This window comes from Misgurnus anguillicaudatus, chromosome 1 (assembly GCF_027580225.2).
Source record: "Misgurnus anguillicaudatus chromosome 1, ASM2758022v2, whole genome shotgun sequence".
Taxonomy (NCBI): domain Eukaryota; kingdom Metazoa; phylum Chordata; class Actinopteri; order Cypriniformes; family Cobitidae; genus Misgurnus; species Misgurnus anguillicaudatus.
This window is the reverse complement of record NC_073337.2, coordinates 21,953,825-21,979,547: the sequence shown is the minus strand read 5'-3', so window position 1 is coordinate 21,979,547 and position 25,723 is coordinate 21,953,825. Positions and strand designations below refer to the sequence as shown.

Below are 25,723 nucleotides of genomic sequence, written 5' to 3'. Positions count from 1 at the left end.
GCAGCCTGCAAATGCGACCTCCGGAGGCTGCAGGCTTCGGATTGAGAAACGGCTAGTATGCTTTGCTTTCAGACAAGCTTTATTTATTCAAAACCAACAACATTCAACTAAAAGGCTTTTTTGTATGCATTTAATTCTTTTGTTGTTTTCGTCAAGTTTTCCAATAAACATTTTTGCGGTGTAGCTGATGTTTGCTCTCGCGTGCGCGGTTGCCTTGGTGACAGGACGCCTAGCTCTTACCTGCGAGCTCGTGAACATGGTAAGTCGAGCTAAACAAATGTTTTTGAGGAAAAAAATTGAAAATAATGTAGCTCTTTAAAAAAATCTTAGCGATTACAGAACCAAAATGACATTTAACTTGGAAAAAATACCGCTGTATGCTTTTGTATAGAGTAAACTGTTGAACAATTCCTAAATGCTACGGCGTTTTTGCCTACCGTAGTAAATAGTTATTAAAGTATATTACAGCATTACGTACATTTGATCAATTCACCATACAGTAGTTAATACTAGTATGCATTAAAAGATCGTAGTTATTACAGACTTACTACGGTTTAATTGAGTAAATACTAAAGTATACAACAGTATTTGTATCATGGTGCATGAGTAAAATCGGACATATTTACATCTCACTGTTTCTAACTTCTTTTAATAGCCACCAAAGGAAAGAAAGGTATGTTGTTTGACATTAGTCACAAAGTTTGTAGGAAATAACATAAGTTCAACTTGTTCTGAGTGGTTTGTATTTTAAACCAATACAGTCTGCAAAGAAAGCAGGAGGCATCAGCAAGGCAGAAAAAGAGAAACTGCAGCGAGAAGCAGATGAGCAGAAATTGAGAGATGAAGGTAAACCTACAGGAATACATGAAGAAGATCTGTTATTCATTCATTGTTGGAGATGCACTTATTATACTTTATCTTATATTGATCCGTCATTCCCTATCCAATCACATTAATGGCTTTAAAGGGATAGTTCACCCAAAAAAGAAAATTCTGTTATCATTTACTCACCCCGATGTTGTTTTAAACCTGTATGCGTTTCTTTGGTCTGTTGGACACGGGAGAAGATATTTTGGTGAATGATGGTAAGTTTACAGTATACAGACTTCCATGGTATTGTTTTTCCTACTATGGGTGCCATAAACTGTGTGCTTGCCATCATTGATCAAAATATCTTATTTTGTATTGAACAGGATAATGAAATACAAGGTTATAACAACATAAGGGTGGGTAAATGATGACAAAAAATTATTTTTAGGTGAACCATCCCTTTAAGTAATGTGTACTGGTCACACAAAGAGATTTACGTTTGTCCTATGTGTTATGAACAATCAGAAACTACTGTATCTGTGTGTATAACTGTGTTTTGTCCAATGTAGAAGAAGCTCGTCTCATTGCGGAGCGTGAGGAAAATGAAAGACTGGAGAAAGAGCGAATTGAGCAAGAAAAACAACAACTACTTGAGTTAAAGGTTTGCTTGAATTAAAGGGATAGTTTGACCAAATATGTAAAATCTATCATCTTTTACTCACTCTCGGGGTGTTTCAAACCTGTGTAAGTTTCTTTGTTCTGCTGAACACAATGTTGCAAAAATGTTAATAACCAATAACAGATCTGGGGCACCATCCACTTCCATGATATTTTCTTTACTACTATGTAAGTTAATGGTGCCCCAGATAGTGTTGGGGCGAAATGCCCCATATTTAGATCATCCTATTATCAGCCTGTGAGATTGCCAATACACTATAGTGCAAGGCTTCCCAAACTTTTCAGCCCACAACCCCAAAATAATGGTACCAGTGATTTGTGACCCCCAAATAAAAATGAATGAATTAAACATAAAAATGTCAAAAGGTATTGAATTGATCTGCTGCAAATTATGTCATAATCACCGTAGGGGTCACGATTGAGGGTAATGTTAATAGAAAGGCTAATGGCATTATATTTTTCATTAAACCACTATTTTTTATCTGTTGTTACAATTATGGATAAAAATATGCTATTTCTAATTTTTTTTTAAATTATTTGAAAATTATCTTGCACCCCCCCTCCCCTCGCGCCCTCTTTGGGGGTTCTGACTCCCGACCCATTGGGAACCACTGGCATAGGGTATGGGGGGCAATAGGCTACTCATTTATTTCGGATTTATTTAATTTTTTACTCATTTATGACAAGTCTATTCCAGTTGATTGGTGGACAAAAAAAGATGAGCAGCACTGTCATGACAGCAACCTTCTTAAAACTGATCCGAGCGCATCTTTAAGCCCAGGTGCTTGGAAATTTCCTGCATGCCGGGAGCCTGAACAACACACTCACTGGTTTTGTACTCGCCTAACAACCTCTCAAGTGCAATTACTAGCTCATGTGCGAGCCGAGAAAGAGTCCAAGTCATCAGCTATCGGCCATATGATGATAGTATCGGCACAACCAGATCTGCTTTGTTACTTAGAGATATTCTTCAAAATATCTCCCTTTGTGTTCACTAGAACAAAGTGATTTATACAGGCTTGAAACAACATGAGGGTGAGTTATGAAAGAATTTCATTTTTTCTGTAAACTATGCCTTTAAGCACTCAAGCAAGGATATCTTAAAAGGCTTTATTGCATACTGAACTGTATTGCATTGTTGAAAAGTGTGAGTATGATTGATTCATTTCTCAATGTCTGTCATAGGACAAGGAGCGCAGAGAAGATGAATTAAATGAACTACGGCATATTTTAGACGAGAATCACGCTGCGGTTATCTCGTGGGAATCTGACTGCAGGGAGAAAGCGAAGGTACAAGACTGTCTTTAAGATAAAGTCTAAAATGCCACCACCTATATTCAGGAGATATTCAAGTGTATAATGTATTAATAACAGAGACCCGCACAGATTTATTAAGAGTCAGTTTGAGTTTGTTTCTGGATGATTTGGCATTTATAGTGGGCTCGATATATGCGCTGTGATGGCACACCAGATCCATCTGTGCAGTCAGAAATCAACTCCTTTATCAGTTTATGGCAAGAGGACTCAGAAACCCGAATTCAACAGGTATTGGAGAACTGCGACCTGGCCCTTCAGGTAAGACCACCAATCTGGATTTATTACGTAGTGATTATTATTCCTGATGCTTAGTAGAGTTAGTAAAGGGTATGCCGACTAAAAACACATGTATGGTTTAATAGATCAGCACTGGGATTGGCTATATAAATATAAAATTGAATCATAATTTTTCATAATCTTTCAAAAAATCGTATCACTCTGACTCGGAGGACGCCATTTTGTTTACATCATAATACATTACACCAAATGTTTGCCAACCTGTTTTTTTTTTATGTAAACATGGTAAACAAGACAATCAGTTAAATGATTTTAAACAGAAAATGAGAATTAATAATAAATGCACACAGACAGTAGGTGGCAGTATGTGTAGCCTATACAAGAACAAGGGGCATACAAGAACATCAACATCTTATATTCAGCCCTTTCAATATGAACCGGAGAGTAACATAAATTATGAACAATAAAGAAAACATGCAAATAATAGATGATCAAAATAAAGAGGTAAGAAGGTGGAAGTGGAGAAAAAATGTCTTTGTATTCAAGATAGTAAACTGTAGTAATATTTTGCAACCATTAATTGACCCAGAATGCACTATGTGCGAAACATAATGGCGCCCTCCACAGGATAAAATGAGTATGACACGTTGCATTTTTTAAAGTAACAATAATATTTTGTGTTTTAGCAAATGATTTTAGTAGTAGAAGGCAAATATTAAATAGTAAAAAGTATTAAATATGTAAATAATGCACACCCAAGGTGCAATGCTACCTTCGCGTCGCGTCATGCCGTTACACTGCAGGTGTGCAATATTTTCAAATAATTCAAAAGGACCACGGTTACCACAAACATTGCTCTGGTGCCTATTTTTAAGACATTTGACAAGTTAGGTGTGTGGTTATCAGAAATTAATGCATACCCACAGCATATTTCTCAGCCAATCAGAATACAGCATTCAACAGACCCGTTGTATAATAAAAAGTATTAAAGCATAGACTTCATACTCAAGGTACCCTTTAAGTATTATGTACAAATATGGCTGTTACAACAACTTTTGCAGCTTGTAAGTGAGAGGTGCTCTATTACTTTATTACTATTTTTAGCAACCAGACTTCAATCAAAGGTCTCGTACACACTGCAAACTTTCGGGAGTGACAACCGCATTTAAATGCAGAAGTGAATCCCCTAAATGTTCGTTTCATGTCTGTACGGAAAAAGTGATGATTGACACAGAGATAACCATAGCACTGTTCTGCCGTCTCGTGTGCTTATCACTCACAGCTTTGACCAAAATAATTTAACAGCATTGTTTTTGCAATAAACCTCCGTCTTGGCGTTGTGTATTGTACGCTTTTGTGAGGCTGCTTCACAGCGCGCGGTCTTGCAGTGTTGCCAGTTCCTTGTCTTTTTTGTACATACATACCGTTTTGGCGCTTAACCTTTTTATGGCTTTTGGCTCATGAAGCGATCAAGTTTTGGGTGTTAATAAAGTGTGAAGGTGCCGGTCCCAATATTTTGATCTTTGGGGTTAAGCATTTGGATTTATTTCAGTTTATTATTGGATTTTTCTTGGTTGCTTTTTTAGTGCAAGATCTGGCAACACTAGTCAGCAAACGCTCGTGCCTCTGTCAATTTACAGAAGACTTTGTCCCCTTCTAGGCCTTTCTTTTTTCAGAAGAGAGACATGTCATGACTCATGTCCATGAGGATCACTTTATTAAATACTAGTTGTTCAGTTCGGTTATGTACACACTAAGCAGAGTTTCTGTAAATGCGGTTGTAACTACCTGCATTTTGCGGGAGTTAATTCGGTTGTAGAATGCGTTGTCAGTCCCGTAAATTACTGAACTCTGTGTGTACAGAACAGGATTAAGTATTAAAATGTGAAGTGACAACCAAATTAATATGCAGTGTGTACGGGCCATTGTCTAATGGCCTTAAAGACCTACATTGAAAAATGGACCTGAGATGTATCCAGGGGCAAACATGTGAAGTTGGGGCTGGGATATTTTAACTTGGGGGACAAAGAAACCAATGCACACAACAACACGCTGGAATCGTATTCGCAAGCTGTACACAGATAAGCCACACTTAAATTTCTAGAAATATAATAATGTTTTTCTCTGGACAGCTGACGGATGAACTGAATTTTCTTTTGAGCGATGGTCCAGAGCCCTGCGCTGCTGAGCAGTATCGAGAAACACTTCTGACTTCACAGAATCTCATCCATTGTAAACTTAATAAGGCCACAGAGGAGATACTAAAGGTGAGAAAGTCACAAAACTAATGATGTAGCTCCTTTGCATTTAATCACATATCAGATACACTAAAATCGGTAATATGTGGTTTTTGTCTACCATCCAGTGCGCAAAATCCAATTCCGACATCGAGACCGGAAACATGCAGACTGTAGTCCAGGATACAAACGTCACTCTTTGTCTATGGGCAAACCTCAACAAAAACCCAAGGTTCATCTGTATTCATAGCTTTTTTATTTAGATTGAATATATTAACCAAATATGCCATTTCTAGTACTATCCATGTTTTGTGTGCGCAGGTTTAAAAGTTTCCAGTTTCAGGAGGTGGGTCTGGGCTTTGAGCTGCCCAAGCCACTGGCCGTGAGTGACATCGCTGTCCGGATCCTTCACACACGCTATGACCACCTGTCCTATCGCAGTGAGCGAAAACAGATTGAGAAAAAGAAGAAGTCTATGATGGGGGACGCCTGCACTCCTTCGGCCTCGACTGAAAGCTCTACAGCAGAACAGAATGAGGACAACATGGATGGAGATGAAGGGGCAAGCACAGAGCAGGTGGAGGAGGAACGGAGATCGGTCAGATCAGAGAGCAAGGTGATGATTAAAGCTTCGGTCATGATCAAGTGCTGTTTTGTAATAGGATGCGTGTTAATATCGCTGTATATGTGTGTGTGTGTCAAAGAGTGCTACGAGTGTCAAGTCACTTAAGGAGGAAAGGAAAAGCTCTTTAATAAAGCTGGTAGGAGAAGAAGGTCAGATGGAGACTCCGGCGGAGGAACCCATCACAGCAGTTGGATCTGGTTGGATTTCATATTTTCGTTAATTCAGATCTTCAATTTATTTCTTTTATAATTAAACTTTAACAAATTGGAGTTTGATGTTTGCTATCACTGTTTTGGAGATGACGAGGGCAAGCATAGAAAGTAGTGAACATGGCATGTGTTTATTCTGATTGTATTAAACACGAATGTCTTTATCAGATTGACCTGGATGGCGTTTTTTTGAAACAGTGGTACTTAAAGGTGCATTGTGGGACTTTTTCGCAGGATCTAGAGATGAGACTGTGAACTGCAACCAACGACTATAGCTCACCCCGTCATTTCTAAAAACACATTGTAAAGCTTCGGTAGACGCCACAGGACAAACATAGTGATAAAACGCGCTCTATAGAACGCTTTGTCCATTTAGGGCTACTGTAGAAACATGTGGCGCAAAATGGTGATGCCCAGGTAAGGGGACACACGGTGTACAGTACAGTTTTTTGCATGTTACAATTTAATGTTTCAGATCATCAAAAATGTTTAATATAAATCAAAGATAACAATATTCATTTTTTAAATAAAGGTTTTTATTATGAAGGGAAAACAAAATCCAAACCCAAATGGCCCTGTGTGAAAAAGTGCTTTAAGGACATTGGGTCTTATTCACTAATAATTGCGTACGTTTTTCGTATTTATACGCACACTAACTTCTCATGAAAACTTTACGCCTAATTCACAACACGTGCGTTCGCACATGAGTTTGTTCTTATACTTGTTCTTACGTTAGTAAATTTGGAGTGTTCTACATGAGCGGCCACATGCATGCACGAGGTTGGTAATTTGCATAAAACATGCCCAAACCAGCTCCATATACAGGGTTTCCACTGGTCCACAGAAAATTTCAGAGCAGTTTATCATACGAGCAAAAGAGCTCGAAAAGAAATCCATGATCATATTTGTTATCTGTAAAGTTCCGATTTGCTTTGCATTTTTTATTTGGGAGGTTTTGCTTTCGTTGAAGGAGGCCAGTGCTGTCCACTGACCGGAGTAACATTAAAGAAGTATTGCATGCGTTAACAAATATGAAATGTAATCAATATGACTGAGATTCGCCTCTGTATCTAAAATAAAACAGACAGAAGATCAAGTGATTGACGTTAGGACTTCTCATTACATTTACATGAAGTTTACATTAAGCATGAAGCAGACGCTTACAAAGTGAGGACGGAAAGCCTGAAGATTTGTCATTACGTGTATCTTCTTTATATGTGTGGAAAAATAAGTAGGCTATAATAATGTATAATATAATGTATAATGATAATATAGATTATGTATAATAATATATAATACAGAAAATATATATACAATTTGATTAAACATTATAATTATAGTGTAGTATTTAATTATAGTGTACGTGATTATTGCGCACGAGTGTTTTTAGGTTTTCTTGAATTTTTTCGTACATTAAGAAGACATTTTGATACGAAAGTTTTTGTTGAAACATGATTGATGACTGAGACCCATTGTCCGACCATCTGTCTGTGACCAAAAGCTGAAGCGAACTCGGGTTTGTAGCAGGACAATTATCCAGAACACACCAGCAAGTCCACCTCTGAATGGCTGAAAAAAATCAAAATGAAGACGTTGTAGTGCCTTAGTCAAAGTCCTGACCTTAATCCTATTGCTGTGGCATGACCTTAAAAATGTGGTTCATACTCGAAAACCCTCCAATGTGGCTGAATTACAAAAATTTTGCAAAGTTGAGTTGATCAAAATTCCTCCACAGTCCTGCAACCAGTTGATTGCAGTTGTTGCTGCTAAGGGTGGTTCAACCAGTTATTAGGTTTAGGGGGCAAACACTTTTTCACACAGGGCCATGTGTGTTTGGATTTTGTTTTCCCTTTATTAGTGCTGCCTCACGATTAGTCGCGACTAATCGTTTGCAGAATATAAGTTTTTGTTTACATAATATATGTGGGTGTATTGTGTATAATAATTATGTATAAATACACATACACACATGCATGTATATAATTAAGAAACATTTGCATGTGTATATACATGTTTATATTTATATATAATCTATATTATATATAAATATAAATATTTATTATATAAATATATTCTTTTCTTAAAATTATACATTTATGTGTTTGTATTTATATAAACATAATTATTATACACAGTACACACACATTTACTATGTAAACAAAAACTTTTATTCTGCAAACGATTAGTCGCGACTAATCGTGAGGCAGCACTACCCTTTATAATAAAAATCTTTTTTTTTCAAAACCGCATGTTGCATTTACTTGTTCTATCTTTGATTAATATTTGAAAAAAACTAACAAACGTGTGTCAAACATGCAAAAAAGGGGGCCAACACTTTTTCACTGTATGTAAAAAGGACTTATTCTAAGATAATAATAAACATAACAGTTCATTATATAAGGTCTTTAATAATACACCACTTTTAATATACAGCGGGGAAAATAAGTATTTGAGTATTAAGTATTTATTTATTATGACTCAACTTGTATACTTAAATGGTCTGATTTCTTTGCATGAATTCAATATTTGGCTTGATGGTACATCTGGTGGTACATCAATTTTGCATCAATAGCCCACTTAGTTAATCCCCTTAATAATTAATAATCCCCTTACTGATAAAAATGCTGATGTGTCAAATACTTATTTTCCCCGCTGTAGTTATGTATATTATATTGCATTTCTGTCAATACATTTTTCTTATAGTCCCACACTGCGCTATACCATAGTAAAATTACTGTAATTCACAACCACTTATGTCTTAAATTTTCTCTAGACCAAAACGGCTCCCTCCCATCACTACATGACCCTGTGATTGACAACTCCGAAATGCATATAGTGGACCTGCAGCAATACACACCACTGGGTGGAGTCTTCTACTTTGATGTTTTTCATTTACCACCACAATCTAATACAGTGAAGGGCTGGGAAATGAGACAGGTGCATCCTCAGATGTTATCTAGAATATGCCTCAAAATATAATGTTCATTCATTATAATTTTGTGCTTCTTCACAGTTGTTAGACACAGGTCTCCAGATCTTCCCTTACCCGACAGAACAGTCTAGTTCTACCTCGGTTATGCCTGATGAAAACGGTGCCGTTGCCTCTCTGCCTGTAGGGGTCACTGTAACTGTGCCTGACTCCATAATGTTACTAGAGGAGCCCCAAGTGGCACGCTGGGACTCTGATGGTGAACAAAATATATATAAAAAAAACAGCTTTTCCATATTACAAACTGATTTATGTGCTTAAAGACCCTTCCTTACTTGTCACTGCAGGTCAAAACTGGAGGACAGACTGTATCTCTGAAGCTTCTTATGACGCACAGACCCGCAAAATCTCCTTTCAGATGAATGCGTTTTATGCCTTCACGTTGCTGCAGGATTCCCATGCTAACATGCCTTTCCAGTCATGGGAACTTAGGCCGCTGGGTCAAGACTCAGCACTGCTCACAATCACCGGAGCTCTCATTGGAATCAGCATCACTATCAAGGCAAGGGATGAAAGATTTGTTTTTAATGTATTAAGACCAACACAATCCCTTTTTAGTTATATATACCTAACGTGGATTAGGACTAAATAACACATGCATTTAATAAAACTTCACATACGTACTCTGGAGACACCAAAGATTTATTTAACATCTTTAAAAAAGTCTTGTGAAATGTCCCCTTTAAATTAAGCTAGCTCAATTGTGCATTTTAAGACAAGCCCTGTCTGGGAAACTGCCCCTTAAATGTAACAAAAATGTCTTTTAGGGTGACAAGTGTATGCTGCACATGGAGGATGCAAAGGAACTGGATTACCTGCTTGGCAAATGGATGGGACCCTCTGCACTACAGAAGGCCATGAAAAAAGCCGGGATCAATATATTTGTAAACGAGTATTCAGACAATTATGTCAGCATCAACCCAAAGGTAACATTGGAGCTTTGTTCACGTTCACAAGTTTTACAGAGTCTTACATGTGGTGTTTTACATTTTTAGGACCCATTAATAGAGCACACAGTGTATGAACAAATGGCGCTAATGTCCTCAACAATGGCTTTTTCGTGGAGCCGCTGGAACTCACAATGTGGACAAGCGCATCTTGTTCTTCAGGTACAATGTGCACCCATATAGGCAGACAGAAATTTATTTGATAAACATTTACACTTGCATGACAGTGTATAATATTGAATTCCAAAATACTGTGCTATGTTTTACTTTTTGCTAACAATATTTGCAGTATGTTTTATGTACGCACAAATATTCTCTACCTGTTTTATGCATAAAGCACACTGTAAATATTACTTTGATTCATTATTCGACACCAAAAGACATTCTTCCTCAAAATTGTTACATTTTAGTAAATTAACCTCCGAAACATACAGTACTGTGCAAAAGTCTTAGGCCACCATGCCAGAATTAGATTAGTTGTTTATGCAATTGTATAGTGATCATATATAATTGTTTCTCAGGTTCTTTATTAGAATACAACCAGAAATTACAGGAAATGTGTATTTAGTATTAAAAACCGTATAAAAGTATAAGCTGAAATGTTAAGTATTTAGGGTAAACTGCCCTTCCACGTGAGCACTAGCAGGATCTCTGAAACCTAAATGAAATTAAATCCTAATTTATAATCGAATGACTTCAGTCTCCTCAAGATGTGTTTCATGCCAAAAGAGGTCACACTAAATACTGACTGATGCCTGAAGAAGACATTTAGTTCTAAAAATGGTTTTGTTTTTTTTATTTTGTGTATGTATTTCCCATCTTTTCTGTTTGTTTCTTAATAAAAAGGGTGAAAAATAAATATGTATGGACATTAAAACTAAAACTTTTGCACAGTACTGTATTAAATTGTATCCTTTTCTTTTCGCAGGCATGTGAACAGTTAAAGGCAGAGCCTGTGGCAGATGATGCGTGGTCTCTGTACCTGCTGGGTGCTCAGAGGAGTCAGCGTTTGAAGATGAAGGAGCACGATGAAAGTTTTTCTCCCGAGTTGGCCGATGGCACAGAGTTCCATTCCACCTTCCTGCACATGCTCAGACCGGACATAAGCAGCGAAGGCCAAGAGAAAGTCTCACAATCTCACTATCTTTTCATAGACACTGTGCAAAGGCTTCTGTGCGCCACACGTGTGCTTACATTCTCCTGAAGAGAGACAGCACACACATCCAGAGACATACAAAAGCATACATACAGGGCATCTACTGTTCCTGCATTGTCATGTTATCGTCGAGTACTGTAGTTCCTTGTAAAATTCCTTGTTGCACTAGTGAGGAGTGCTATAAATTTTAAAAATAAAAAAACTAGTTAATAAAGTTGAATATTCATGTTGATTAAACTTAATTTAAGTGCAACAAGGAATTTTTACAGTGTGGCTGAAATAAAATGATCAAAAAGTAATGAAGTATTCAGGATTAAATAAATATTTACCTCCTATTTTAAGGGTTCCCACACCTTATTTAACTTCAAATTTAAGGACCTTTCAAGGACTTTCCAGGTCCAATAGCCTCAAATTCAAGGACTATATGTGGGGACAGATTTCAAGCGAGAGCAAGGTTGCATCTTGTTACCTTTTAAGATACATTGTTACGGTTCCCTTTCGAGGGAACTCGCGCTGCGTCACTGCGGTGACACTTTGGGGATGCTTCCAGGGGTAAGTGCGTCTGAATGTGTATATCAAATTTAACCAATGGTGAGGCTTAACGACAAAGACAGGGTGACACGGGAGCCAGAAGGTATATCGCTATCTGAAATATTGCCAAAGACGGCTTACAGGGACGCAGGAAGTATGGCGGGAGATGCAGCGTCTTGTTCCCTTTTCAGGGAACAACAGTTACATAAGTAACCAGAGACGTTTTCATGTGGCAAACACAACTATGGAAAAAAGCAGTTTGGTATGAATCAACATTCGCATACAGAAGATATAAGCATTTAAAGGTGCAGTGTGTAAATTTTAGTGGCATCTAGTGGTGAGGTTGCAAATTGCAACCAACAACTCAGTTTACATCTCACCCTTCGCTTTTGAAATGCATAGAGAAGCTACGGTAGCCGCCACAGGACAAACATATCACTGTTGAAGATAACTTAGTAAAAAAGTTTGTCCGTTTAGAGCTTCTGTAAAAACATGGCGGCACAAATGGCGACTTCCATGTAAGGGGACCCTCTGTGTATGTAGATAAAAACGTCATTGCAAGACATTTACTAAGACATTTTCCTGCAATTCTCATTCTTGCAATGCAAAAAATACATATATTTTGCAAAGAGAATGATATATGTGTACTATTACAGTAAAAAAAAAAAAAAGAACCATCAAGTAAATGTTAGGGACTAAGACTTTAAATATTTAAAAAAAATTCAGCAAAATATAACATTTTCGTTCCATGGTATGCTTAAACGTGAGGTTTAAATGCATGAACCGTTTGAAGCCTCATGATTTGTTTTTATGTAGTAAATACTAAACAGTAAAAACAGTAAGATCATTTTCTTTTATTGTAAGTTTTCCCATCACTTTGAAACATACAAAAGCATATGATTTCTTCAAACCAATAGCTTCATCAGGTTAAAAGTGTTTATAACAATTAATAATTTAAAAAAAAACCAAACAAATATCTACAACAGTAAAACTAAAATAACTTAACAAAAAATATTTTTTAAAATGGCATCTCAATACTTCTTCAAACGCCCATAAAAATACACTGATGCATTAGAAAAAATAAAAGAAAACTCTTTAAAAAAGTGCCTATATAGCCGACACGACAAAGCATCTCTACGAAGCTCCAAGCTGTCCATGCCTTCCAGCACATCCCTCTTGACATCTCCTCTTATCTTTATCATCATGAAGAAATGGTCGCAAAGAGTTTGCAAGGTAGTGCTCAAAATCGGTTTCTTTTCAAATGTCTCCTCCATGCTTATCAAGACTGCAGTGATCATACAGGAGGCTGCCCGTTGTGCCTCAGCCCTGCGTAGGGCCACAGAAGCTGCTGGATGGTCATCCAGGAGTCCCCGGTACCCACAGGAGCTGCATCCACGGCAGGCTGTAGCATCAGGCTCGCCAACAGGGCCAGGAGAACAGCCAGCACTACAAACAAAGCCACCCAAATCCAAACACCCCTGGTGCCTCTGGACGTTGCAGGTTTTACCTCCGTAAAATTGGGCGGAGCTCGTTCTGTCGGGCTGGGAGTGGGGCTGGGATAGAGAACGAGATAAATTTATATAGAAGAAAGTACCACACTTTCGCAACAGAGTAAACTGATTGTAGAAATCATGTAGAAATATCTGCTGAAGGAAAGCCAAAAATGTAAACGCATAAATCATGAAAGTGTGTAGGACAGGTATGCATGTAGGCTTTATATTCTTAGGCCAGAAACACACTTAGGAAAATATGCAAATGATGATGTAAAGATTTTAAAAATGCATTACAAGCACTTGGTCTCATCTTACATAACCACAATTTTTTGCATTACTGTGGCTGATAGATTTACCCTCACATGTCTGTGTCATTGAACCACATTTGTTTTTATTAGAGTACCCGTAAACTGTAAAGCACATACCTGTATTATGGAATGCAATGCACTTGTGTTGCGATAGAAATTGTGCTCCAATTCATTTCGAAATGCAACACAGAGTTTGCATAGCTAGAAGCATTTGCATACTTGTCTAGAGTGTGTTTTAGGCCTTATTGCCTGTCATTAGAAAGCTGGTCAACGTAAAAATAAGATTAGTAGCATGGTAAGCACATCTCCATACAGTAGAGATGATAAAACAGATGAATTTCATGTAGAGACGGTCGAGGCGGGAATAAGGAGAAATGCACGTGAAAATGACAGCTGTTAGTGTAAGCATTTTTATAAGCATGCTTCCTTAAAGCTTTTCGTATCAGGAAACCCTCGATTTGTACCAGCATTACTCAGAAGAAAATAAAAGTACAGTAAGTAGAGATAAATGAAGGCGGCAGGTACACTAACGTCTTCGCTGGCAATATCATGGAGGCGATTTTTAAGCCTATTTCTGTTATGCTACTCCTCCGGTTCTCCTCTGGTTCCTTTATCTGTTCCTCCTCTGATAGGGAGTCTGTGTCGCATCCATACCTGTGCAAAGTGTACAATGCTGAAGCACCGACTGTCCATCATTTGACCTCCATTGCTCTGCATGCAACGGTCATTTGGCGGCACATTCACATTACGGAACCAGAATTGGTGATGATGGGAAAGACGAATGGTACACGGGTACCGTTCTTTATTGGCGACCTTACCTATTCATCAGAGTGGGCTCGTCGGTGTCGGCCCAAGTACCAGAACTAATGAAGCGCTTTAGTGGCGGCCTCTTGGCTGATGCCATCCTGTAAAGCGGTCGACACAACACCATGACACCCGTTCTCACATTTTTTTAAGACTTGCACAGTGTTAGGTTAGATGGATGAAGAGTTTTGGTTGCTTAATGACATGGGTTCAAACTTATGAATGCTTTGTTTTGGATAAAAATGTTGTCTTGAGATGTTGTATCATTGTAGCTCTTGTTTGAGACTTTTATTAGACACAAAGGGGACAAAAAAGATGTTGATGGTCTCTCTTTTGATTTGTTACTACTTACCATGGTGAACGACGGGAAAGCCTGTCAGTCTCTGTGTCTGCTATATCTTTGTTCTGTTGTTAAAAAAATAAATTAATAATAACAATAACAATTATAATAATAATAATAAAATATATATTTATATAATTTATATTTATATATATATATATATATATATATATATATATATATATATATATATATATATAAATATAAATGTATAAATATAAATGTATAAATATAAATATATAAATATATAAATAAAAATATATAAATAAAAATATATAAATAAAAATATAAAAATATATAAATATATAAATAAAAATATATAAATATATAAATATAAATGTATAAATATAAACATATAAATATAAATATATATAAATATATAAATATAAATATAAAAATATAAATATATAAATATAAATAAAAATATATAAATATAAATATATAAATATAAATATATAAATATAAAAATATAAATAAAAATATATAAATATATAAATAAAAATATATAAATATATAAATAAAAATATATAAATAAAAATAAAAATATATAAATATATAAATAAAAATATATAAATATATAAATAAAAATATATAAATATATAAATAAAAATATATATATATATATATAAATAAAAATATATATATATATATATAAATAAAAATATATATATATAAATACATAAATATATAAATATATAAATACAAATATATAAATATAAATATATAAAAATATATAAAAATATAAATAAATAAATTTATCGAATATTTCACTATTTTTCACTTTTTTATCTTTCCGTGACTCCTCACCGTGTCAGAAAGGCCGTGTCCTGCTCCGCTGCGGGGAATGGTAGCTATACTAATGCGTCGGGTTGTAACCTTAGCAAAGAACAGAGAAAAATCTTAGCAATATTATTTATTTATTATTTATCGAATGCTGCAGCTTCAACTTACTTTAAAAAGTTGAGCGGTTGAAGGCTTCTTGTTTGAAAAAGCTTCTGCAAGAAAAAAAAAACAATTCAAACAAACTTCAGCAGATTCTGTACTAATATTTTATATGCAGGGTTCCCACACCTTAGTTAACTTCAAATTCAAGGACCTTTCAAGGACTTTCCAGGTCAAATACCCTCAAATTCAAGAGTAAATGTGGGGACACATTTCAAGTGAGAGCAAGGTTACATTGTGTTACCTTTAAATATAGATTGTTAAAGTTCCCTTTCGAGTGAACTCACGCTATGTCACTGTGGTGACACTTTGGGGACGCCTCCAGGGGTAAGTGCATCTGAATGTATACATCAAATTCAACAAATTGTGAGGCTTAACGACAAAGACAGGGTGACGCTGGAGCCAGGAAGTATATTCCTATCTGAAATATTGCCAAAGACGGCAACAGTTGCATACGTAACCCGAGACGTTTTAATTTGTCAAACACAACTATGCAAAAAAGCATTTTGGTATGAATTAACATTCGCATATAGAAGATATAAGCATTTAAAGCGAACAGTTTAGCACATATGCTTAAAAAATCTAGAATTTTTATATTATCATCCTACACAACACAGGGAATAATATGGATTTTTTTCAGAAAACGTACGCATAAAATAGATTAGAGCACTTTCAATGACCTGTATCTATGGATGTATATTACGTATAACTTCCCAGGGCCTTGGATTTTTTCCCCCAGATTCACAAACTTTCAAGGATTTCAAGTACCCGTGGGAACCCTGTATATGTGTTCCTACCAGGATTACCTCTCTCGGCGAGGGACCCAAAGGATCTGTCGTTTGGTGAGAGATTTTCCCTAAGCTCCAACAGCTCTGTATGCTCCTTGGTGTACATCCTCCTCAAGTTCTCCACGTGCTGAATCATCACCTCCACAGCCTTACCCACCCTGCTCTCCTACAAAAGACAAACTTTTAGGTAAACAAGCAAGTTTGTCCTTAGTAGGCTACTGAATAAGATTTGAGGTAACGCACAGACCTGATGAATGGCCCCAAGCATCTCTGAACGGCTAGAAACTCTGGTCATGGACTGGATGAGGACCTCCAGGTTCTTCTGCAAACGCTGGATGATCTCCATGGACTGGCTGTCCTCCTCACACCGTGGGATGAGGGCCTGTACAACACAGTGATGCAAAAAATGTGTATAGTAATGGTTCTTAACTGTAGGGAACATGTAGACATAGCGCAGTTATTCAAATTTGAAAACTACGCCCACTGGGAGGGAAACAATCCAACCGTCTCCATTGACTTTGTATTGCGAGAGGACGCCTCCTTGTCATTTCTGGCTTATAACAAAAAACAGAATGCCTAAAAGCTGCTGTGTGACAAGATGTACATCTAACAAGTCAAAAAAAAGAAATAACTTTTTATAAGCTGTCGACCCGTAAAACCCAGCCTTTAAGGAGAAAAAAGTGGATCGCCGACTACGTTTCCCCCTAGTGGGCGTTGTCCTACTAATAGAAGTATTATGAAAAGTTGCCTGTTTCCACTTTTGTGTCTTTAAACGCTCGTTTTTTGGGGTCGACAGTTTATAAAAACTTATTTATGGATTTTTTGGCTTGTTAGCTGTACATCCTGTCACACAGCAGCTTTTATTCTGTTTTTTGTTATAAGCCAGAAATGACAAGGAGGCGGCCTCTCGCAATACAAAGTCAATAGAGGTGGTTGGATTGTTTTCCCCTCGGAGAGATCAGAAGGTTGGCCCTCGGTAAGGGCACAACCAAAAAATGCAGGGGAAACCCTGGGCAAATTATGTAGATGCTAACAAAGACATGCCCTTATCATAAAATCCACAAACAAAACTAAACAAGGAAGAAGGAAAGATGACAGCCTATGTTAAACATGGGTTCACTTTTCACTAGTTAAGAACCAATGCTATACAAAATTCAAATATGTTTAAATAAGAACATCAGATCAAAGTACATTTTCATTTTAAATACGCTTGGCAAACAATTTTTTTGTTTTTCATTGCAACTTTAGCTTAAATTTGTGAAAATTTCCAAAGTGCCCCTATTTGGTGGGAGCAAAAATGTGCTGTTTTGATGTGTGTACCTTTAAATGCAAATGAGCTACAGCTCCTCACTCCTTAAAGGAATAGTCTACTCATTTTCAATATTAAAATATGTTATTACCTTAACTAAGAATTGTTGATACATCCCTCTATCATCTGTGTGCGTGCACGTAAGCGCCGGAGCGCGCTGCGACGCTTCGATAGCATTTAGCTTAGCCCAATTCATTCAATGGTACCATTTAGAGATAAAGTTAGAAGTGATCAAACACATCAACGTTTTTCCTATTTAAGACGAGTAGTTATACGAGCAAATTTGGTGGTACAAAATAAAACGTATCGCTTTTCTAAGCGAATTTAAAAGAGGAACTATATATTTTATGGCGTAATAGCACTTTTGGGAGTACTTCGACTCGCCTGAAAAGTCCGCTCCCCTTCTCACTCTCATAATGGGAGAGGGAGGGTGTTACTGCGCCGAGTCGAACTTCGAAGTACTCCCAAAAGTGCTATTATGCCATAAAATATAGTTCCTCTTTTAAATTCGCTTAGAAAAGCGCTACGTTTTATTTTGTACCACCAAACTTGCTCGTATAACTACTCGTCTTAAATAGGAAAAACGTTGATGTGTTCAGCAAACGCTGATGGTCGCAAAGTTGCTCGTGACCAAACAACATTGCATTAGGTGACGTCACACAAAAACTGCGTCTTAAACACGTGTGTGACATCACATTAACAAAAGAATCAAAGCAGCATGTCTAATGAGACTGCTTTGGCTGAATGGGGAATAATAAGAGTGGGTGGATTTTTTTTATTGTAGGCACACACTGCCAACACACATATTTATGTCCAAACAAGTGAAGTTTGCATAATGTGCCCTTTAAGCTGTTACACCTAATTTTCTAATAAAAAGCCTGAAGGCGGCATGTGAACGAACACGGACCTGCAGTAGGCCTTGACAACTGGTCACCTCCTTGCGGACATTTTCCTCGGCTAGATCTCTCGAGCGTTCTTCTAGACGGAGTCTTTTCTCCAGGGTGAACATGTCGCATTTGAAGCCCAGAGATAGCCGGTGAAACTCTGCCTGTTAGAGGAAAACATAACAAAACATGTTACTCCAAAACACAAAACATCTCTGTTAAAGGATTAGTCCATTTTCTTAAAAATCCAAATAATTTACTCACCACCATGTCATCCAAAATGTTGATGTCTTTCTTTGTTCAGTCGAGAAGAAATTATGTTTTTTGAGCAAAACATTCCAGGTTTTTTCTCATTTTAATGGACTTTAATGGACCCCAACACTTAACAGTTTTAATGCAGTTTCAAAGGACTCTAAACAATCTCAAACGAGGGTCTTATCTAGCGAAACGATTGTCATTTTTGACAAGAAAAATAAAAAATATGCACTTTTAAACCACAACTTCTCGTCTTCCTCTGGTCCTGTGATGCGCCAGCGCAACCTCATGTAATATGTCATCACGTCAAGAGGTCACAGATGACGTATCGAAACTACACCCTAGTGTTTACAAGTGTTGAGAAGAGGACCGTTCCGACGTTGTTGTATGTCGAATTATGCCAAGTAATGTCTTTGTGTCAGTTTATTGTTTAAAATGGTCCGCAAATGTGCGTTTCATATATGTAACACGTGACCTTTCGAGGTCATTACACAAATACGTGAGGCTGCGCTGGTGCGTCACAGAACCGGAGGAGGACGAGAAGTTGTGGTTTAAAAGTGCATATTTTCCACTTCTCTTGCCAAAAAAATGACAATCGTTTCGCTAGACAAGACCCTTATGCCTCATTTGGGATCGTTTAGAGTCCTTTGAAACTGCAATTTTAATATGCACCAAAACTGTTAAGTGTTGGGGTCCATTAAAATGAGAAAAATCCTGGAATGTTTTCCTCAAAAAAACATAATTTCTTCTCTACTGAACAAAGACAGACATCAACATTTTGGATGACATGGTGGTGAGTAAATTATCTGGATTTAAAAAAAGGACTAATCCTTTAATAAGGTTAAAAAGAGCTGTGGTCTTAAAATTGGAAGAAAAAAAAACTTACCTCAATCTCTTTCTCATTGGGCGACAAGCTGTAGACAAAACGCACAGCCCAGATTAATATGTCAAGTGAGTCATGCAAAGACATGAATCGTATAAACATTTATGGATATCAAATCAGTACAGAAAGCATTATAACCTGTTCCTGTCAGAATCGCTGCCGTTCTCAGACACAACAGATGCATCGCCTGAGAGTTAACAAGTAAACAGATCTAGCATTAAAAGCAGAATTAGTATTTAGCAAAAGACATAGCATAAAATATAAAAGTATTTACCCTTTTCTGTGGCAATTGCAGTCTCACTGCCATCTTGTAGTTTTTGGTTCTCAGCAGCTTCCATACTAGGGGTCATTTCCTGCAAGCAAATTCATTTTTCCAACGTAACTACAGCTTACTTGATGTAAAAGTTCATTATGAAAACTAGGATGACAAGCTTTGATCAAGACAGATTCTTCTTCTAGTTAAAAACCATGTGATCAGGATCTAGCAAAGCAGGTAAGACTGCATTCCCTGCCTATTATTATCTATGATCTATTTTTTTGAAGGTTGATGACGAACATAAACAATAACACTCATTTAAAGGAATATTCCATTTTCTTAAAAGAAAAATCCAGATCATTTTATTTTTATTGTCAAAAATGACAATCGTTTCGTTAGATAAGACCCTTATGCCTCGTTTGGGATTGTTTATAGTCCTTTGAAACTCCGTTGAAAAAAACTGTTAAGTGTTGAGTTAAGTATTAAATGTTGGGTTCTATTAAAGTCCATTAAAATTAGAAAAATTCTGCAATGTTTTCTTCAAAAAACAATTTCTTCTCGACTGAACAAAGAAAGACATCAACATTTTGGATGACATGGTGGTGAGTAAATTATCTGGATTTTTCTTTTAAGAAAATGGACTAATCCTTTAAATGCTGTTTAATTACAGAATAGCACGTCAGGACATGGCATCTTCCCCCAAAATATCTCCATTATGCCAATTTCTTACCTTCTTCAGCTTGTTCTTCAGTGCCAGGAGGTTTACTTTAGAGTCTTGCACAGCAGGGGCTGTTGGAAGATCATCCCCATTCACTGCTGGATTAAGGGTCAAGTCCTTTGCTTTGTCAGAAGGATCTTTCGATGGGTCAGCTGAAGCCGTGGAGTTTGATGCAGGTGGCAGCACAGTTTCGGTCTTCTCGGACTTGTTTTTGTCTGCACAAGAGAAAAATTAATATGAGTCTTTGTTGGTTTGTTGTCTACAGGGAACTGTTTTGGTTATATTTCCCTTTACCTGGTGACTTCCCCCCAGCCGCCTCTGGCATGGCCTCCTCTTCCTCCACTACTGGCAACAAGACACTTCTAAACGCAAAAACACAAACCCGTGATGAGGAAACAGATTGTAATTGTTTGCAAAACATATTGAGGAATGGTAGAAATTGTACAGTAGTTGGTTTTAAATGATTTTAAAAACCACTTAGCTTCACCTGACTTCCAGTCTTTTGCACGTGCTCTCAAGCGAGACCTGATCTTGAGGTAACGTGCAGATGCATTCACGGGAGTAAGTAATGCATTTTTTTGTGCAGAAAGTTTTTAATGCATGTAATGTATGCCAGTGGTTTTCAAACTGGGGGCCGCAAGATGGTCCCAGTTTTATGACATTTTATAAAATACATTAATTTATCATGAATTCTGTGTAATTAAACCTAAAAAATAAGGCTACTAACCCACAGCACTACTTTGTATAATTAAATATGTTTTGTTTAATTAAAATGTTAAGTTTTAGAACTGTTTTTCATACATTTTCTTTGGGGGGGCCGCAATGGAATTTGCCGTACACAAGGGGGGCGCACACTGAAAAAGTTTGAGAACCACTGATCTATGCAATGCAATGTGAATCCATGTGTATATAACTTTTCTGCACACATGAGATTGCAATTAATATAGAATCAGATCTACTGTGAATGCTACCAACCCGTGAAAACAGCCACAGTGTGAGGGTGTTGTAGTCATGGGTTGGTGCATGTTGCTATGCAGCTAGGCCATTTGCCAAACTGTTGCGAGAGTGTTTCTTACAGACACACGTCAAAACAGTCTAGCACCATCACTATGACATTCTGATCTGTAAATATGACTGGGGTTTTATCGTTTTTCTTTGGCAAAAGCCATGAGAAACAGCAGAGCTCTCCTTAGTAAGCATGATCTATGTAGCACAAACAGTGCAGGATGAGTAACAAGCTAAATGTTAACACTTAGAGTAAGGGTTTGTGTAAATCCCTAACCGTGCTGGAATGAGCAATAGCAACCCAGCAAGCAATTGTGCATTTAAAAGGCATGTAGCCGTCCAAACTAAAGTTGCATAACGATTAATCGCGACTAATCGTTTGCAGAATAAAAAATTTTGTTTACATCATATGTGTGTGTGTGTGTGTACTGTGTATAATAATAATAATGTTATATAAAAAAATTATATGCACATGTAAATAGGTCTTAAATAAAAAATATATTTATTAAAGGGATAGTTCACCCAAAAATGAAAACATGTCACCAATGCCTCACCCTCATGTCACTCCAAACTCGTTAGACCTTTGTTCATCTTCAGTACACAGTTTAAGATGTTTTATATTTAGTCCGAGAGCTTTTTGACCCTTCATTGAAAATCTACTTACGGTATACTGTCCATGTCCAGAAAGGTAATAAAAAAATATTCAAAGTAGTCCATGTGACATCAGTGGGTCAGTTAAAATGTGTTGAAGCATCGAAAATACATTTTGGTCCAAAAATTACGACTTTATTCAGTGTTGTCTGTTGTGAAGCGCATGCGCAAGACCAAAGTCACATGACTGCAGTGACGAGGATGAGGTACGACGCGGCTGACGTGTTATCTGGTGTGCCCGGGCTTCGCTTACAGTCTGAGGGCGACACACACTGCAAGTTAAAAAAAAAACATTGCAAACATGTCTGAGGATAACACGTCAGCCGCGTCACTGCAGCCACGTGACTTTAGTCAAGCGCATGCGGTTCACAACAGAACCGGAAGAGAATACAATGCTGAATACAGTTGTAATTTTTAGACCAAAACGCACTTTCAATGCCTCAACACATCCCAACCGTCCCACCGATGTCACATGGACTACTTTGATGATGTTTGTATTACCTTTCTGGACATGAACAGTATACCGTACGTAGATTTTCAATGAAGGGTCAAACAACCTCTCAGACAAATATAAAACATCTTAAACTGTGTTCTGAAGATGAACGGAGGTCTTACGAGTTTGGAACGACATGAGGGTGAGTCATTAATGACATTATTTTCATTTTTGGGTGAACATATGAATATATATGAATACCTAATAAATATTTTTTTTCTTAAAGGTGCCATAAAATATAATAAAAACTGTATTTACCAAGGCATAGATGAATAAGAGCTCTGTATATGGTAGTGACATTTTGTGAGCCTCAAACGTGTTTGTTTCCTTATTTTTATGTAAACATCATGCATGCAAAAGACCGCTGGAAAACAGGCCAATCTCAACATAACACCGACTGTGACATCATAGTCGATATGTACGCCCCAACATTAAATTACACACAATGATGTTAACATGCTAAAAACAAAGTTGTGACTGCTGAGTTAGCGCTATATGCTAATTAATGCTTTATGCAAATTAATGCTATATGCAAGTGTATGCAAGGCTGAAGATCTACTATTGCAGGTCCATACTTAGAAACCTCCATTAACAATCTCCCAACAATTAGTTGTTCCTCAAAATCTGTATTTTTCTCTGATACAGGCTTAAACATATAAGGTCTGTTTACTAATGTGAGCTACTGGCATGAGCCAAAAATAGACAACTTTATTCAAAGGACAAATCCTAGGTTGTAAAGTGGCTTTCAGATAATTTTTGCACTTAGTAAAGTCACATACCTTCTACGTAAGTATCAAAGAATAATTTAACATATTATTTCAATGCATTCTTCGTATGCATTTATATTTATATAATTATTATACACACATATAATTAAAAAAATATATTTTATTCTGCAAACGATTAGTCGTCGTTAATCGTTTTGCAGCCCTTGTCCGAACACAGCCCAAACATCTAGGCTATAACATGGCAAAATTTTGAAGTCAGAAGTCAGTGAAAATGTAATAGACATCTAACCGTAGCTCAAAAATAAATGAAATAAAATATAAATAAATGAAACTCAATATTGTAATCACTACTGACCTAAACGATGAAATATCATACATCTCGCAACCAAATTCAAATTAGGTTTTGCTAATATCGGTTACTCATAGCCAGACTTTACCGGGTCTATAGTTAACTTGAACTGTAAAATGACGGCTATTGCTTGATAGGAAGAGATGCATTCCTTAGCAAATTGCACTTATAATATATGCATGCCTAATCCAACATGCATGTACTCCGTTTACGTTTCAAAAAGAAGAAATGCTCACCTGTCTGATTTTGCCGACACTTCAGACAGCTGTCCCGTGCTCAGACTCTATAGAGGATGACAACAGGATGTTATGACCCAATCACACACCCCAAAGAGTGACATAGACACCGTACACACCCGACCATCAAATTCAGAGCATCACACACAGAGCTCCATACCTGTCCCATGACATGTCAGATAAAATATGAGAGCTATACTCATAGAAATGCTAGATTCTTACATAATGCGTGTGAGAGTCATACAGATGGCAGGGAGAGAGAGAGGGTGGTAAGAACAGGAAGAGAGAGGGAGGGAGAGAGAGAGCACTTGTACTGGCAGAGTTCATAAAAGTGGGAGTAAAATCAAGCAAGGCAGTGCAATACTTGTTTCAAATAAAAACAAATATTCTCTTATCGAATTCATAAAACAAAATAGCATGCTACAGAAACAGGAAGTAAAACCTTTTTATGTTTCTAAATCAGAAAATCTACATTCAAAATACAAGACCGACAATTTATTAGCTTGGCTAATACATTGGTTTGACATTTTATGGTTTTTGATATGTTCAAGACTATCTTGATATGACTGGCATTGCCTGAGCACCCTGACTGTAGTTTACCAACTTCCTTCTCATGTCAGATCTTAATCTAACAGATAATATACTAAAGCAGCATAACCACAAAAAAGTACATACACTTCGCTTTTTAGATACCGGCATTGGGTATTGAATAAAAACACATTAGTAAACCAAGAGGCGTCTTAATAAAACCACAGGACTAATGCAAGCTGTAGACGAGTCTATATGGTTCTTATTCATGACGCTACAATAAAAAAGACAAAAAAAACACTGCACGAGATGGCAACACTGTTTTTAGCGCTAGACTATGAATGTAGAAGTAATACGAACTTAATGTAAAAAAAATGCGACAAGAGAAAGATGTAGATTAATACAGAAAATACCTTCATGCTTGCAATGTTTATAATTTTGAACGAATAAGAAAAATTAAACTAGTACCTTATGTGCCTAAAATAAAAAATTCATTTGACTAGTTCTACTTGCATAGCATCACGCAGAAGTTGTCAAAGATAACACCCACAGCCCAAGCGAATCACACGAATAACAGGGTGTATGCCTGTCCTCCCTGCATCATCATTCCTGCTTACCCCCATCGAAGTTCCTCTCAATTCACAAACCCAACCGATAAGAAACCCGCTCTCGCTGCACGCAAGTTCTGATAAGTGAGTTTATCGTAAACATGACAAAAGATGTAAAACTAGTAAGAGAAATAGAGGAAGTGGGGAGAACAGGCAAGTGTTGCTACGAGCGCAACAAGCTTCCTTTTCGGTTTCCTAGGCTTCCTCTTACTGACCTGCGAGTCACTCATGTTGGCTGCGGTGGCTGTGCGTTCCCCCTCAAGTCCGCCGTTCGTGGCTTCCGGTTGCAGGATCCTGTCCCGAAAAAAAAATGCAAGTCAGTTTATCGTTTAATTTTTCTGATCTTACAGGAAGCAGCTGAACTCAGTAAACGCAAAAGCGTCCCGTGCGCTCCATCAGAGCGTGGATG

The 25,723-nt window shown here is 37.1% G+C and overlaps 2 protein-coding genes across 13 annotated transcripts in view; one reads left to right on the top strand and one right to left on the bottom strand.

Moving 5' to 3' along the window:
• Positions 1-36: 36 nt before the first annotated feature.
• Positions 37-11,504, top strand: dnai7 (dynein axonemal intermediate chain 7). Its single transcript, XM_055190502.2, has 16 exons — positions 37-259; positions 656-673; positions 762-846; positions 1,380-1,471; positions 2,674-2,778; positions 2,926-3,063; positions 5,175-5,309; positions 5,408-5,511; positions 5,601-5,895; positions 5,984-6,101; positions 8,887-9,050; positions 9,127-9,301; positions 9,390-9,604; positions 9,870-10,028; positions 10,098-10,211; positions 10,978-11,504. Exons 1-16 carry the CDS (start codon positions 188-190, stop codon positions 11,251-11,253), a joined length of 2,265 nt encoding a protein of 754 aa, XP_055046477.2. The 5' UTR covers positions 37-187; the 3' UTR covers positions 11,254-11,504.
• A 1,066-nt stretch (positions 11,505-12,570) lies between these two features.
• lrmp (lymphoid-restricted membrane protein) overlaps positions 12,571-25,723 on the bottom strand; it is a 39,674-nt gene continuing 26,521 nt past the window's right edge. For 4 of the 12 annotated variants that reach the window (XM_073868179.1, XM_073868176.1, XM_073868196.1 and 1 more), the window contains 16 exons: positions 25,530-25,608; positions 24,179-24,225; positions 21,011-21,078; positions 20,729-20,931; positions 20,017-20,095; positions 19,881-19,935; positions 19,746-19,773; positions 18,628-18,768; positions 16,659-16,793; positions 16,430-16,577; positions 15,633-15,676; positions 15,489-15,557; positions 14,694-14,746; positions 14,356-14,442; positions 14,069-14,191; positions 12,571-13,289 (listed from right to left, as the gene is read on the bottom strand). In XM_073868179.1, coding sequence (XP_073724280.1) covers positions 13,031-13,289; positions 14,069-14,191; positions 14,356-14,442; positions 14,694-14,746; positions 15,489-15,557; positions 15,633-15,676; positions 16,430-16,577; positions 16,659-16,793; positions 18,628-18,768; positions 19,746-19,773; positions 19,881-19,935; positions 20,017-20,095; positions 20,729-20,931; positions 21,011-21,078; positions 24,179-24,225; positions 25,530-25,608 — 1,618 coding nt within the window. In that variant the 3' untranslated portion in view covers positions 12,571-13,030. The remainder of the gene's footprint in view (positions 13,290-14,068; positions 14,192-14,355; positions 14,443-14,693; positions 14,747-15,488; positions 15,558-15,632; positions 15,677-16,429; positions 16,578-16,658; positions 16,794-18,627; positions 18,769-19,745; positions 19,774-19,880; positions 19,936-20,016; positions 20,096-20,728; positions 20,932-21,010; positions 21,079-24,178; positions 24,226-25,529; positions 25,609-25,723) is intronic. The other 8 variants (XM_073868180.1, XM_073868181.1, XM_073868184.1 and 5 more) reach the window with 8 other exon arrangements.